The sequence below is a fragment of the Aphelocoma coerulescens genome, chromosome 5, assembly GCF_041296385.1.
Source record: "Aphelocoma coerulescens isolate FSJ_1873_10779 chromosome 5, UR_Acoe_1.0, whole genome shotgun sequence".
NCBI lineage: Eukaryota > Metazoa > Chordata > Aves > Passeriformes > Corvidae > Aphelocoma > Aphelocoma coerulescens.
In genome coordinates this window covers 7,588,832-7,606,089 of record NC_091019.1, presented here as the reverse complement: position 1 = coordinate 7,606,089, position 17,258 = coordinate 7,588,832, and the positions used below count along the sequence as shown (strand labels likewise).

The 17,258-nt window shown below is 39.2% G+C and overlaps 1 protein-coding gene across 3 annotated transcripts in view; it reads right to left on the bottom strand.

The window, feature by feature from the left end:
* The window catches only part of LUZP2 (leucine zipper protein 2), a 196,873-nt gene that overhangs the window by 33,844 nt on the left and 145,771 nt on the right, over nucleotides 1-17,258 (bottom strand). For all 3 annotated transcript variants that reach the window (XM_069018815.1, XM_069018817.1, XM_069018816.1), the window contains exons 8-9: nucleotides 7,876-7,950; nucleotides 2,012-2,176 (exon numbers count right to left, since the gene is read on the bottom strand). In XM_069018815.1, the coding sequence (XP_068874916.1) occupies nucleotides 2,012-2,176; nucleotides 7,876-7,950 (240 nt within the window). The remainder of the gene's footprint in view (nucleotides 1-2,011; nucleotides 2,177-7,875; nucleotides 7,951-17,258) is intronic.

Below are 17,258 nucleotides of genomic sequence, written 5' to 3'. Positions count from 1 at the left end.
CGTATGATAACACAATCAATCACATACACTTATATTCCCCCAAAATACTAGCCTGCTGTATCAAAATATTTATGCAAATCTAATAATAAGGAAAAAGAGAGCTACACGTCTGTAGTTAAGAGTTACTTGGTGTTTGTCAAAGGGAAAAAAAGCCAAGGAGAAAATATACAAGAAAGTGTCATCATAAAAAAAAGCTCAAGTGCAGAGGGTGACTGATTATGATTCTTTAACAACTCGATTCACAGTTGAAACAATTCACAGATAAAACGATTTCATTCATTTTATAATCACAGATAATACACAGATTTTTAATAATGAGGTGTCAGCGTGTGGAAGAAGAGGTTTGCAGACCATTATTCTTTCAGACATTTTCATGGCATATGCCGAGTGCAGAGAAATGTGAGAACTGCCTATTAAAGAGGCAGTTTAACTTATTCAAGCACTTCTGGGTACAGAGGACTAAAGGCTGTTTTCTCAAAAGGCTGTAGTACAGAAGTACTGACACATTTTACCAAGTACATTAAACACAAAATCTATTATGATCGTTGAAAAAAAAAGAAGGCAGAGTACTCTGTACTTCACTCAAATGCCAAATATCAAAAATCTAATTCTAATTTCTATGCTGTATTCTCATGTCCCTATCTGTAAAATCAAGGAGACATCAAATTCTCCAAAGGCTCTGATCATAGACCAATCTTAAACACAGACATAATGGCTAGCTGGCCCTTATCCTTCAGTACTTCTCTGCTCTCATGACAGAGGCATGAACACTTCCAACCTAAAGAAAAGGACAACAAGAGCAAGATAAACAATTCGACAGCCACATTAATTAGGAACAATATGCTTCTGAAATCCCAGAGTGCTACTCAGTTTGCATGATCTACAGAAGAAGAGTCTGCTGTCCTGTAGAATATAGGTCCAGTGGTCTTAATCTAAATGAACACTATCATAGCCATGTGCTGCTACTAATTAATACAGTGCTTTTTTTCCAGAGGTAATAATTTTTGGGAATGATGGTTTCTTCCTGTAAAACAGTTAATAACGAACCAACAATCATAATTTTAAGAGTAGCAATGTGGTGTGATATCCAGTTCTATAATTATATTCTGCTTTCTGAAATTGTATTTTAATTTTAATTACATATAGAAAGATTACTAATTTTTGGCTTCAGCCTGTGCACTAACAGTGAATACCAACAGCTGCCATATACAAATTACAGATTGGCTATGAGTTAGCAATTCATATTTTTATTTCAGTTTTGGAATTTAAGGAGGACATTGAAGTGTCCTTCAGTCATTCTTCTGTAAAACTTCCTTTTCACTGAAATGACAGATTTCTTCTAGATCTAACTATTGAATTCAGGAGCAAAATGCAACACTGGAGATGAAAATTACTAGGACAGTTGTTAACCACTGTAAATCTTGACTGTATTATAATGTTTGAATTTATTGACTCGAAACACTTTTCATCTTGTTTTTCCTCATGCTTTCTCTGAAACTGGCCTTCTCATCTTGCAATATTGGATTATTCCCTATAGCCTATTGCAAAGTCCATTGATCCATATTGACAATTTTGATTTGGGTATCCCAGATTATTTTATGATTTTTACATAATTTTTTTTTTCACTGAAAGAAACCATGATAAGCAAGCCCCATATTATTATTTAGTGCTGTATCACCACAAACTCACTATCGGTGCCAGACAGGTAAATGATCCTATGAATTACTACCTTCATTTATTTTAAATGCAAATCCATCTTCACTGTAGATTTGTTGTGCAGACACAATCCATTTACCAAGTGATAGAAAGAATTTTGTTACTCAGCAAAAAAGTAGCTGCTTCCCAACAAAAAAACCAATTTGTTGACATCAGAAACAGTCTTAGAATTATCCTCAAAATTCATCCTAATCTTCTAATGAATTTGAAATCCTCTCTAGTTCTGGTTTGATGCTCTCATAGTATAAACTTCCAAAGATGTTAAGAAAAACCGTACCCAAGAGAAAAATCATACCTTGGTGCTTGTCACTTGAAATGGAACTTTGGAGTCCTTTGTATTTGAGGAAGTCAGCTTCTCAGCTGGTTTTGAAGGGATTAGATTCATAGTGGGAGGCTGACTGCGCAGAACGGAAGACAGGCAAAGCTGCACAGTTTCCTTCAAAGCTTTCAGCTGTGACTCCTGGGGAAAATAAGAAACCATCACTTCTCTAAAATGTGGTATGATGAACACAACTGCTTACATTCTCTAGCTGTATTAAACCAAACACTTATGAGTAACTGCTGCTTTTTCTTACTGATGGAAGGAATGAAGTCTGTCTCAACCAGTATGATATGTAACCTATATGATTAGGTTACTGTGCATTACACACCAAACTGCCTAGGAAGTCACTGCACTCCTTTCCCATCCCTTCATGCAGTTTTATCCATACTTATATATAATTTTTTCTGAAAAGAAAAATATAATTTACAAAATATCATACAGTGTTCAGCTTTTTATGTATAATATCTACAGAGAAGTCATAAGTATTGCAAGACACAGACTTTGCATGGAGTTTTGTTTATAACATTTCAAATAACTGGTATTTTTCCATGTTATAGATTGATTTTAATCCAACAAAGACGGCTTCCCTCATGAGCATATTATACTTCTGTAGTGTATAGTAAAGGAACCATAGGTCTTTTTAACAGTTAAGGATATATTTGTCCAGACCCACTACTGTCCATTAAGCCAAAATAAGACTTTTAAGTGGTGAGATGCTTGAAACTCATGTTAGAACATTTGCATTTTACTCCCAGAAATACAGACAGATATATTAATGGAAATAGAAGTCTGTAATTGAAATAAGCTGAGAGAGCAAGAACAATGAGATAACTACAGCAGCAAGGAAATAATATTTTAAATCTTTGTTTCATCAAAGCAAGACAAATATCAAATGCTAGCTATTGAGGTAACTTCTTACACTCATTTCAAGGGGAGTTAGCAGTATTTGGCATTAAAAAAACCCCTAGCTTTTATTCTTTTTATTAAAAATGCACCTGCAAATACAGAATGCATCAGCACATTTCCATCAGCAAAGATTTTTTTAAAGGTACATAAATCAAGGTATACCATGGCAAAAGATGGTGGAAAGCATATATATATGATGGAAAATGTGTATATAACATTACACAGTAATTACATAGTAAGTATGTGAAATATTACATATAAAATATAAAAGTATTTCACAGTCATATTAATCCTAAGAAATGGCATACAGCATGTTTTAGGGTTTTTTCTTAGCAAATATTTTTGAGAACATGACAAATATTCCGTTTTACATCAGATAAACTTCCCCTGAACTGAAAGCAGGGAATGTATCTCATAACTGGAAAAAGCTGAGTGTTTCTTAAAAAAACAAAGCCAGTTAGTAGAGTGTATTTCAATAGTAGCATAAAAGACAACCATAAAAAACTATTAATGCAGCACACAATATGCAAAATTAAAGAAACCTGCCCCTTAAGGCAAGGGTAACTCAGGTTCTTGTTAATAGATCCCTTGGGGCAGATTAGAGTGAAAAAATACTGAATTATTTGTGTTTTTAATATTAATATATATATTATATATATATATGTTTTATTTTAGAACAATTTGCTTGCAATGGAAAGCAAGTATTTAACTGTTTTGGTTATTACCAACAGTAACATAGCAATATAAAAACAGTCACACAAGTAACTTACACAAGACTTGAGAAAATGTCTAAGGGAAAGAAAGAAAGAATGAAAGAAAGAAAGAAAGAGAGAAAGAGAAAGAGAAAGAGAAAGAGAAAGAGAAAGAGAAAGAGAAAGAGAAAGAGAAAGAGAAAGAAAAAAAAGACAAAAAAGAAAAAAAAACAAAGAAAAAGAAAAAGAAAAAGGAAAGGAAGAAGGAAGGAAGGAAGGAAGGAAGGAAGGAAGGAAGGAAGGAAGGAAGGAAGGAAGGAAGGAAGAAGGAAGGAAGGAAGGAAGGAAGGAAGGAAGGAAGGAAGGAAGGAAGGAAGGAAGGAAGGAAGGAAGGAAGGAAATGGAAGGAAGGAAGGAAGGAAATGGAAGGAAGGAAGGAAGGAAATGGAAGGAAGAGAGAGGAAGGATAAAATTAGAAAGATATCATCACCCATGGATCCAGTGATGAGACTTGATAAAATTTAGATGTCCATTGGTTAAAGTGATGTTCACAGACTTGTTTCCTCGGAGATGGGGGAAAGCCCACAAAACATAGAGTTCAATGGGTTAATATATGTTTAGGCTTATGTGGGAATGCCCAGGGTACCTGAGTTTTACACTGTCTGTTCCAACATTGTGGATAATGCACAGTGCTCTGATGGAAGGCCCCAGAAATGAGTATGGGGACACTTTGGGCATCTTTGATGGTTTATGACACCTTCTAAGACATGACAGCTGCCTCTCATATCAGCGCAGTTGAGCCAGTAATGCCCCATAAGAAGGGATGAATACCCTCAAGCCTATGTGTGAATGTCCCATGTGAATGTGAGTGTCCCAATACCTTCCCCAGGAAAACGAGTTTTACAACTGAGCCAATTGTGTAAGGGAGAACATTGGCATGATAAAAAGCACTATCCCACTTCCGCAGGGTCTGCTTCTTGTCAGCCTCTTCCCTTATCTGGCCCAAAGCCCAGCTTGTAGTCTCTGGTGATGGGTGCTCACCATCTCTGTCTTAGGTTTTTGTCTCAGAGGTTTTGCTATTACGCACCCAAAAACTCTCCTCTCTCCCTCTGCCCGGGGATGCAAACCCAGCCCCAGGAAAACACCCTGCCGATGGCCCAAATGGCCTATTGTTTTGAGTCATTGACCATTAATATTTCAGTTTCCCACAGAATGGAATTTGGCTTGCTTGCAAACAGAGAAAATGGAATGTCTTTCCCTTAAGGTGTGTGCAGTCAGATGATATGTCTCTGAACTAAAGGCAGAGTAAAAGGGTATCCATTTAACTCAGGGACCCTTTAATTTCTAATTGACAGCAGAAGATACTAGCATACTTCTTTTCATGTAACATGTCTTTAATCCTAACTTTTCAAGAAGTGACTGCACAGACAGCATAAATCACCATTTGTTATGGTTAAATTGGCAGAGGCAGCAGACTGTCTAAATTTGCATGATGGTATGGACTCAGTCAATCTAGTCCTGTGTGACCCTAGTGCTTCCTGCATATCACACCAATCAGAAGTCACTCTTCTCTCATCCAGAAATTTCTCTGGATAATTTCTCATCCTCTCATCTCTCAGTCCTGCCACCCAGTGCTCATTCTACCTTGGATGCAGCCATTCCAATTTTGCCATTCCAAAGGTAAAAGAAGAACAAGTAAATTTGTTTTCATCCTGTGGATAGCATAATTCAATATTGACTTTGCTGATAGGAGATCTATAAATGGACAGCACGAAAGGGCAGCTGAAGGAAACACTATTGGAACCAGGGATGTAATTTGACAAAGTGTCATAGGTTAGCAAGCATAGTCCTGGAGGTGATGTCCTTGCAAAGGGGTGCTTACTGCTTCCTCTATGACCTGATAGAACCTATCAGCTGGCCAATTTGAATATGGACAATTCTCTAAGCCACTTAAAGTTGTGACTGTCTCTGTGATCCACACTTAAGAATAGACAACCCCCCCCCCAGCTCTCTCTCTCGTTTCCGGTGCTGGGACAGGTGGCTGCGGGCCCTGTGCGGGGGCCAGCGGGCCTGGCCAGGCCCTGCTTGGGCCAGGCCGGGCCGGGCCACGGCCATCCTGGAGTCAATGGACCTGTTCCAGTCGTGGAACCCCCCCACTGCTTTGCCGTGGGCAGCTGGAGCAGCTTGGCTCTCCCCCCTCTCCACTTCGATAAGCAACATGCAACATTCCAGCTGCAAAGCTGCAAGGCCGAGGTGAGATTAACCCTTTTATTGCTGTGAAGAACTGAAAACCTGAGGGAAGAGAGAGAGGAGATGCTTAAAGCTGAAAGTCTGTTGTGAAGCTATGATATATCAGAGTATCCCGTTGTAATTTCATGAAGATATGGGGGGTGGAGTGTTCAACTCGTAAGCAAAAGCGCCTGCGCTGAGATAGGCAGATGCTGACGCAGCTGTAATTTCATGAGAAGTTTGGACAGGGAGAGATGGACCAGATGAGGACTTTTGCTCCAATTGGGAAGGAGAAACCTCAGTTCCTAGAGATGCTCCCAGAGACAGTCCTAACGATGAAGATGAGGAAGACCCTTTGCTCCCAGGGAAGGAGAAGGGTCTCTGTTTTTTGTTTCGGAACGGCTCAACCTTAAAATTGTATCCCAAAAACTTCAAGAGTGGACCCTCGAAAGCAGTTGCAGGAAAAGCTGCAAGTCGGGGGAAGGGAGTCACATGCGAGCAGAGAGACTCCTCCTCTTCCTAAATGGACTGAACAATATCTGGAAGTGGGCGGCTGTCTCGTTGTGATAATGTTTTCATAGCATGAGCATGAGAGACTCTTCTTTTTAAATGGACTGAACAAGGTTATTATGGAAGTGGTAAACAGACTGAACATTTTAAGGGTTGCCTTTTTACATTGTCAGTGGGAGAAGGGAGAAAGGTGGGGAGAGGAGGAGAGTTCTGAAGGTGTGGTATAATTTTTTTCCTCTTTTAGGTCTGTTAATAAATTTCTTTATATTCTTTCAAGTCTGGTGCCTGCTTTGCATTTCTCCTAATTCTTATCTCACAGAAGATAAACAGTAATGAGTATTTTGGACCAAACCACTACACTAATTTGGTGTTTCCGCCCGGTTACGAACCGAACCCGCTACACAAAGTTCTCTATAATCTTGCATAGATGTGACTGTGGTCAAAAGAGGCTGCTTACTGGCCAGAATACTGCCCACACAGGATGCATATCTTCATATTTTCCCAATGCATTTATACTCCTATCACATGGTTAGATCCACAGAATCAAAGAATCATCAAGTCTGCAAGAGATCTTCAAGACCATCTGTCAACCATTATAATACTATGTCACCATTATTATCACCCCTAAACCCAACTGCCACATCCATCTTTAACAGTTCTAGAGATGGTGCTTCCAGCACCTTCCTGGGCAGCTTATTCCAATGCCTAGCCACCTCTGCAGTGAAAATGAAATTTCTAATTTCTAATCTGAACCTCCCCTGGCACAACTTACTGTAATTTCCTCTCATCCTCTCACTTGAGACATGGCAGAAGAAACCAGCCCCTGCCTCACTATGGTTTCCTCTCAGATAGTTGTAGAGAGCAATGAGCATGAGCTTCCTCTTCTTCAGACTAAACAATGCCAGTTTCCTCAGAATACATGTTTTCTAGGCCCTTCACCAGCTTTGCTGCCCTTCTCTGAATGTGCTCCATCACTAAAGTGTCATTTTCGAAGTGAGTGGCCCAAACCTGAACACTGTATATGAGGTGTGGCCTTACCAGTTCTGAGTATGGGGGACAATCACTTTCCTAGTCCTGCTGGCCACACTATTGTTAATATTTGGGGCCTGGTAATGCAGAATTTGTGAGCATTCTAAGGGTCCATGGTGGGAAATAGAGAAGTGCTCCAGTGTAAATAAACTTATGAGAGACACTAAGTCTACTGTTAGGGCAAACTATAATTCAATAAGTATCTAAATCTATTAAAAACCAGTGTAAATTTTTTGAGCTGTTTTTTTCTTAATTTGACCATCCTCTTCTTAAATAACTTTGCAGATATACTTAACTTCAAATACCATAATTAGTTCCACTGATTCCAGTAGCATCACTCTCATGTACAACTTAGATGCAACTTAGTATGCATCTAAATCACTGCAAGGCTTTCATTTGTTTTTTTAAATTACACCAAAATATTGACAGCTGTTAGAGGTAAACATGCTTATGTTACATTACACTTCTTACTTTGTCAAGGGCTGCTTTTTCCAATTCGTCTTTTGCAACTGCTAGTTTTTGCTCCAGATCTGTTAGCTGTTGTGCCTGTGGGAATCAAGAAAAAGAGTTGATGCAATCTGCAATACATTTTTTTCTTGTGAGAGAGGAAAGAATATACATTTTACAAGTAATATAGATGGGTTGGGTCAGATTTGATTTTCCTGGGAGAAAAAAAGTTATGGTCAAATCTGGTCTATTTATGTGAATTCAATTACTTATAATAATTCAATGTGAATAAAAAAATTAATTCCATACTAAACATTTAATATTATGCCATAATATCCTTCTGGAAAATTCAAGGTATTTAAATGTCTTTTAATTATGTTGTTCATTTGTCTGACTTCTGAGTGCAATTTGAATACGATCTTGTAGTTCTAAACACTGAGCTGCCAACATTAAGCTAACTTGGCATAGAGAAATTAGAAAACACCTAAACATTCTTGTATGCAGACACCTTATGAAATTATACTATCTGCTAGGATACAAGGTGGTAACTCCAGATTTTTTTCTCCATGTCTTTTCCTGGAAATATAAAAGGAAAATTCATAAGACTAGCTAGCTATGCAACTACATAGTGGGAAAGCATTTTGGGAGACTTGTGTTTGAAGTCAGGATCAGGGAAGTAGCCTACACCCTCAGTGGAAGGACTGCTGGCTCTATATAATGTATATATCAAGTATGGAGTGCAGGGGTTCAGAAGATCCTTTTAAAAGTTCAGTAAATAAAGACAATTATTTTCTCTCTCTTTCCCTACGAGGTGTATAAACCCAGCCTGCTCGCTTGAAGGAGATACATTCTCTGCAAGATTTTTCCATTTTAGGGAAGCAGGAGCTCCCAGATTCCTGTGGTTCTCAGTCTTGTCATTAGTAACAAATCACTAAGCAACCAAAAGGCATAAGGATTCTTTTGCTGTTGTATCTGAGAAAACCCAGCCCAGTCATTGTTTTTCCTGTTTGAAAAGGGAACCATAGAGAAGGACACTGGACTAGCCAGTTATCTTTTCTCTCTGAAATTCTGATTAGGTAAATACACATTTTGTACATGCAGAATAACTGGATAAAATTCTCATTTCTCAGACAAAGAGCAACACATTTTTATTTTGACCCAATATTTGTGAGCACATTTCCCCTCAACACCATCCCATGCTCCCAGGTTTCTGGAGTTCATCCTCAGCTAGAGATTTTTTTCTTGACAGACTTCTGAAGATCTCATGCACTCTGCTGATTGTAGCACAGCTTAATGGACAGCCACACAACATAAATGTTGCTTAGTGTAAATCCTGTAAAGGTGGTTAACTTGTTCTCTGCTGAAGTAATGACAGTTCTTCCAGGACATGTCATAGATGAGATGATGAGCTTAGGCAAGGCCTGCAGTCCTCAGCAGACAGCTAAAATGATGTTTATTAGCATTAGGCATAGGCTGTACTGCCAAATAAAATGTCAAAAGTCTGGAATTTTCAGTTCCCAGCTCATGTAAAGAGCTTAGCTGCATTTTAAAGGAGGATTAGGCATTTCTCTTCAGATTTATCACCGTAGTCACAGTTTCATTAGTCAAAACCAAACTTGCTTCAAAGTGGAAGTCAACTGTTTGTTCAGATGTGGGAAAGTCTCTTGTGAATTGCAGTCCATAATTCCCACTGCATCACATTTCTTACACCTAACATCAGTCACTGTCACAACACATATATCAGACCACTAGTTTGGTCCTTTAGTCTGGCAACAGAGAATCCACTACAAGAAAGAATCCTTCCATTTTATCAGTTTGCAAAATTTAAGTGGAATTACCACTGGTTTACTAGAGAAAAAAATTACTAAGATATAAGAAATTGCTAGAGTTCAGTAACTTTCGGATTTTTTCCTAAATATGGGACACAGTATCACTCACAATAAACATAGTCACAGACAATATTTGAAAAGACTGAATATTGACTCTATGTGATGCAGACACATCTCTAGACCAATTTCTAGACCAAGAAATTTCTCAAATCATTAACATTTTTATATTGCTACTTATTAAATTATTTTTCATTACAGCTATAAAAATAAATACATTCTCAATTAAAGAGAATCAAGATTTGAAAAACTGTATATCTAATTGTATAATTTCAATTGCTACTAAAAAGGAAATTACACAAAATAACACTTCCATGATAAACGTGAGGCCAGGATGGTACCTCTGATAGTGTACATTGCTAAAGAGTTAGAATCAGATGGAAGATGGTGAGGCCCAGAAAACTAGCAACTTCTTCCTTCAGCACCATCAGTGCACCAGTTTAATCAGTGGAAAACCAGAACTACAGTTATGAATTTGAGGGTGTCTGGTTTTTCCTTCAATACATGCATTACATAGGTATCTGGGTAGTTGAGAGAAAGCAGGTAATGGTGGTTAGAAGTGACTACTGTTTTCTTCCTTGCAGGGGAAATGTCCGGTGCTATATAACACGCTGAATTCAATGAAACTGCTTCCGTATCAAAAATCAAGTTGGAGGAAAAGTACTTAAATTCTTTAACTGATATTTTCTGTGACAAAGAATTACTATATTGTAGTAACACTGTTCACATATAGGAAAACATTTGTGGTTTATGGTAAAAAGTTATTCTTCCAAAGCACAGGTTTCAAATATATTAGTGAAGTTTTTCTGAATGCATCATTTACCAAGACTTATTCTCATTTTTCATAATACTGTCACATTTCAATGGACTAAAATTTTCTGTAATATTCATGTATATTTATTTCATTTCACAGAACACTGAGCAAATAGCTCAGTGATATCAATCCAACTGATACTAAGTAAGAATAAAATTCTGGCATTAAAAGTGCATTTTGATTAACCATTCACTTGAAAGTAGTGATAGTTATTTACATCTTAGGTCGAAATCTTCAGAATAATCAGGTTTTTTTTCTGAAAATTTTTGTCTCTCAAGGCTAAATTCATATTGTAATAGTTTCACTGCTACTGGAAATTAGAAGTCTTTTAGGGAGCCAAAAGGAACTAGCGCAGCTTTGATACTGAATAAAGAAAAGGACAAAAACCAATAAGACTACACAAGCCCAATTCTAATAAGCTGCAAAGAGTCTTTAAAAAGACTAGCCTTGAAGAACTAAAAAATATTAAATATAGGAGAAAGTTTCACGAAGGATGTCTGGACTTCAGGCGGCTCTCTTGAAAGCTGTTTATTGCATAGGCGAAATTACAGCATTTCAGGGAGTGGGTATCCAGAGCCAGCCCTACAGCTGCCAGCTCCAGCTGTAGGCATACCTGAAGCCACTTTCTGTTCAAGTTACAAAGTATTATATACTTTTCTTTGCAGAGTATCTTAATACATAACAACCAATAAGCACCATACACAATACCTTCACATTTGCCTATAGCCTATCATAACTACTACCATCACCATATTATAGTCATTATTATCCAAACACGAGAGTAAGTAAGTTACAATTTAAGCTTACAATGGAAAATTCTCAGACCTCTCTTCTTCTTCCTACATCAACATTTCTTGTTTACCTGCGATATCTCTCTTTTTGGTAAAAACATGTTTTCTATTTACTTATGCTCTTCTTGAGACTTACTTACTTGGTGAAAAACATGTCTTTGTAGTCACATACCTTTGTCCTATTCATAAAAATCTCCTTCCAACTCATCTCCAACCTTTACCTTCTCAGTTCCTCATCGATCACTGTTTCAGCAAAACTTCTTTTACTCTATATCAAAACTTGTTTCCATTTCTGCCTCATCCCCAGTTTCTACATTCAGAGATCTTTCTGCCAAGCCTACATACCTGTGAAACTTTCTTACCAAACTTTCATCCTCCCCAACAATTAAATTTCTCTTAGGTATTCTTATAGAATGAGGTCTTTGAGGGGAAGCAGTGAGATAAACAGCAGCTTTCCAGTGCCTGAACGGTGCCTACAGGAAAGCTGGAAAGGGACTTCCTACAAGGACATGGAGTGATAGGACATGAGGGAATGGCTTTAATCTGAAAGAGGGTAGGTTTAGATTAGACATTAGGGAGAAATATGCTTTCTGTTCTATTCTTCACTGTGAGGATGTTGAGGCACTGGCCCAGGTTGCCTAGAGAAGTTGGGGATGCTCCATCACTGGAGGTGTTCAAGGCCAGGTTGGATGGGGATTTGAGCAACCTGGTCTAGTGGAAGGTGTCACTGCCCATGGGCCCATGGTGGAGGGAGTTGAAACTAGACGGTGTTTAAGGTCCCTTCAAACAAAAACCTTTCTGTTTCTATGAAAAGCATTCTTCTTCATTCTCTGAGAGAGTTCACGGAGCAATTACTGTCAGTGAAGTACACTTTTCTAACTCACTTAAATGAATGTACTTACCTTTACTCACTATGAATCAGATTAGACTAAATGCCTACATGTCTTTGGAATAATGACTTTGAATGTTCAAGAATTTATAAATAGCATATTAACTAACACTGAGATATTCATATTCCTCAAAGTCACTTGAAAGCAACAAAACAGGGGTGAGATAAGTTTTATTAACTGAAAAAGAGTCGCTAGAAGCTTTATGCTTCTCACTTTCTTAGTCACATCAGAAAAAAATAAAAACATTCACTAGTAGTTTTTTTTGTGTACCACTGTAGAAGTTATATTGATGCCTTAGGTTTTAACTTTTATATTTTTCAAATTCTGTACGGCCTAGTGTGTAACTCTGAAGTTTCTTGTGGCCTGTTAACTACTGTTCTCTCATGCTGGTTAGACATAACAAACCTCTCTAGGTTTGCACTTCAAGGACACCTTGATTGTCCCAGGCCCCAAAATGTGTAAACCAAAGCCTTGAGAGGAGGAGCAAACTTAGAGTAATTACATCATTAACTGAAATTATAATTGGAGAATTAACCCTGATATGCAAATGGACCAAACTTATAAAAGTGTGAAGAACGCATGACCCAGGGTCCATCTTGGGTGGAGTCCCTTGGAGGCTTTACATTCCCAAGGTTTACCGTTGAAGGCCCTTAAAATAAATACCTACTTTTATTCTCTTGTTCTTGTCTAGCCTCTGTTTTCAGGTAGCCACTATTGTGGTGGTCAGCAGCTGACCTGAAGGCTTCACAATACTAATTAATCCCATTTTATAACTCCCTGTTTTATAACTGAAATAATGAAGATATAATTGAAATTATGTAAGTACCTTGACCAGTAGGTTATGCAATCTGACCAGTATGGACTGTTGGAGAGCAGGCCCAGGCTGTTGCGGATGCAAGCAGCTATTGGCTGGTTGGCTGGGTGGCAACTGGTTCAGCCCATAGGGATTGACTGCGCGGACCTTTAACTCTATATAAGTAAAGGAGGACTCAATAAAAGTGGGCTGTTGGGCATGAACCCAGTGTGTCTTCTTGCTTGTCTGTCTCTGAAACTGTGACAATTGGTGACTCCTGGACGTGATACAACAGCTGCCACAGGTACAGACGGGGCAGCAGGGAGAGCTGCCCACAGCCTCTGAGCTGTGAAGAGCAGCAGGATAGCCACGGGGCAGCAGGGAGAGGTGCCCGCAGCCTTTGAGCTGCGACGAGCGGTGGGATAGCTGGGAGGAAGTGGGGAGAGCTGCCCGCAGCCTTTGAGCTGCGACGAGCAGTGGGATAGCTGGGAGGAAGTGGGGAGAGCTGCCCGCAACCTTCGAGCTGCGAAGAGCAGCAGGATAGCCGCGGGGTAGCGGGAAGAACTGCTCGCAGCCTTCGAGCTGCGAAGTGTGGCGGAATAGCAGTGCTTGGTCCAGACCTTTCCTTCTATTTTTTTTCTTTTTCCCTTTTTGTAATTGGGAGACATTGCCAGCATGGGTGCATGGGTTTCAGCACTGGAAGACTCTGTACTACAGGTATGGACTTCCTTTTTAACAAAAAAGGGAGAATAAAATACAACAAACAGGCTTTAACAGCCTTAATCACGTGGTGTAAGAGCCACAGACTAGACATCTCTGAGGGACTGCCCTGGACTTGGTAAAGTGGAAGCAGACTGGCAAAATTATAATCGAAGCGGCCTCCATAGGAGATGAGACAACTATTAATGTGATAAAGCCTTGGAGGCTTATAATGGACTTGCTAAAACAATTAAAAACTGAGAATAATGCAAGGATAACGGTAGGAACACTGTGGGCGCCCCCCCCCCGAGGTCAGCAGCGAGGAGAGGGCAACAGGAGGTGTGGACCCTGCACCAGGTGCGCAAGAGAGCACCGTGACTGTGCAGGGCTGCACCGCTGGCCTGTGCTGGGGCATCCCCTCCATGCAGCATTGTGCCGCCATGTGGAGCCACACTGCATGCCCCTGCTGGGACATACAGTTGGCGAAGAGCACTGCCACCAAACCAACTGGTGGAGGCACCCCGCACATCTGCGCTACGTTAAACAGTGTCCTCCAGCCCCTCTGTGCCCTGCCTCCGACAGCTGCAGAGCAGCACTTAATGCTGGCCGCTGCAGGACCATGTCCAGCTGCTGCCAAGTCTCTGGCCACTGCCAAGCTGCTACTAGCAGGCATTCTGTGACCATGCCTGGCGGTGCTGGCCGCGAAGTTTCTGTGGAAACAGCATCCTGCAACTACATCAAACGCGCCTGCACAGCCATCACAAAAATGCTTGCCCAAGACGGACACACTATCAGAGGCACCCGATCCCCAGTTAAGCATCATGCCTGGAAATAGTGGTGGACCACGAAGTCCTAATGTCTCCACTGCCACAGGAGCAGACACGCTGCTATTACCGGAGCTGGAGCTGTCCCCAGGATGTATACCAACAAAGGACGCGAGAGAGACCAGGAGAGAGACCCAGAACCATTGTCCCCCTTTGGAACACCACGATATCGTCACCATTGCTACACTGCTGACAGCCCTGCCTGGACAGCACCGCAACCGGACACACCTGCACAGGCAAAAGCCTCGCACGCCTTCTTCCATCAAGGCGTTCCAGCTCTAAGTTTCCCATGGTTCTAAAGTTTCCTGTTTATCAAAAAGTTGTTAAGTTGTAACTTTTATGTTAATAAGCCACTTTGAGAGTTTGTATCACTGGTAGTCCCATTTGACAGCTTTTGGATATGATTGTTACATTGCTAATGATACAACGGGATACATCTCTGGCTGAAAGGGCCTAGGCCTGTTGAGCCGTGTTTGTCACCCTGTCTCCAAGGGCCCTGGAGACAGGATGACAGATGCTGCTTTTATATCTAAAAACAAAAAGGGGGAATTATTGTGGTGGTCAGCAGCTGACCTGAAGGCTTCACAATAATAATTAATCCCATTTTATAACTCCCTGTTTTATAACTGAAATAATGAAGATATAACTGAAATTATGTAAGTACCTTGACCAGTAGGTTATGCAATCTGACCAGTATGGACTGTAGGAGAGCAGGCCCAGGCCGCTGGGTACGCAAGCAGCTATTGGCTGGTTGGCTGGGTGGCAACTTGTTCAGCCCATAGGGATTGACCGGGCGGACCTTTAACTCTATATAAGTAAAGGAGGACTCAATAAGTGGGTTGTTGTGCATGAACCCAGTATGTCTTGTTGCTTGTCTGTCTCTGAAACTGCGACAAGCCACTTCAAGGCATCAATACCTTTTGTTTTTTCTAGAAAACCAATCTTTTAAATGATCTTTCTTGAGGAAAACATAACCACATACATAAAAGGATTAAATTACTGTTGGATTATGTATTGTTGGTGACATTATGGTACATTACAAATACACTCCAAATACAGCCACTGTAAGTGTTTTTCTTGGTGTCTTACCCTGAAAATTAGATTTGAACTTCCTTCTTCTTCCTAAATCTAGCTAGTCTATAGGCTTTTCAACTGACCTCTCCCCCTATAAGTCCTCCCATTTCTTCTTGAAAGTCAGACAAAACCTTCAACATCTCATTCTTGAGGTGAGTTATTAAACTTTTCTGAAGGTACAGGCCAACAAAACCAGGCTGTGACTATTTCTGTGTAAGATTTAACAAACCAAATAGCACAATGACTAACTGAAAAAAAAATTGTATTTTCTCCTGAGAAGTGCCAGAAACAGGACCCCTTTAAATAATCCAACACTTGGTGTGAGTCAGAGGGAGGCCACTGTCACCCTGCAGTTGTACTTGATCTCTAATATATTCGGTGTTAATAGTGCAATACAAAGTCCACTCTTAGAATGTTACAAGCCCAGTGTTACAAGTACAGGTCAGGTGGGTAATGCAGTCACACAGCTGTACAGATAACTACTACAAATACTGCATGTTTGTTAGCACAGCCAAAAGAGGGTTTTAACAGGCTTTTTACCTTTTTCCCCCAGAAACTTTATACAGCATGTCAATATGGAATAGAAAATAAATAGTGATCCCTCTTGCTATTGTTGGTGCTGAGATTTTTTTTGTTTGGTCATTTATTTTAAGCTCTTAACTGTTCAAAACCAATACAAAAAAGGACTTAATCAATTTCCTTTCTTTTCCTGATGCAAAATTCCAAAGGTGCTTTTTTCCTCTGTTTTTTTTTTTTTTTTTCTTTCCAGAAAAGACTAGGTTGTAGCTTCATGCTAGAAGGATTACTCAGAAGTGCAGAGATAAACATAGTCATGGTTCAGTTCTCTTTATTTCAAGGCATGATAAATTGGAAGCTTATTTGGTTATTTCAAAACTTTTAAGAATATATTTTATTTCATGCAAAGAATTGCTGTTTATTAATGATTACATTACCACACATGCTGCTTAGAGTTAATTAGAAAACATGACTGTAATATTTAAAACACTTGTTAAATAGATTGAATATTCTCAACTCTGTTTTATCTCTGCACAGGCCTTAAATAAAATTTTTTTAAGAAAAAAAATTTTTACTGTACAACTTTCATAATTTATTATATTTTCTAAGGAGGACACATTTTACAATTGAAAACCACGTAACTGTACACTTGGATAAATTATTCAGTAAACAAAATTCTGCTGTGCTTATTCTGTAAGCATTATTTGTATCTTAGAAAAACAGAGACTTGTTCTTCTAAATTGCACTGTTTACTGTAGGTGTTAAATGTAAAGGAGAATAACACTTTTGGACTATTACATTTATTCAAGCATGCAGCAAGCTATTACATTTATTCAAGCATGCAGCAAAAACCAGATATTCAGTGACATCTGAATTAGATTTCAAGCATTTACAACAAGAAGAAAATGCAGTTAAAAATAGCATTTCTGCAGTCTTACGGCTTGTACGTTAATGCTTATTACTGCTGTAATGCTTTTATCTCTCATTTTTTACTACTCTGGATGTACATTAAAAAAGGAAAAAAGGAAATAAGTCCTTCGTGGATTTTATTAGCTGAAATTTTACTTTTCCTTCCCCAACCCTCACATAAAAGTTGTTACAATGAATGCAAAACTGCAGT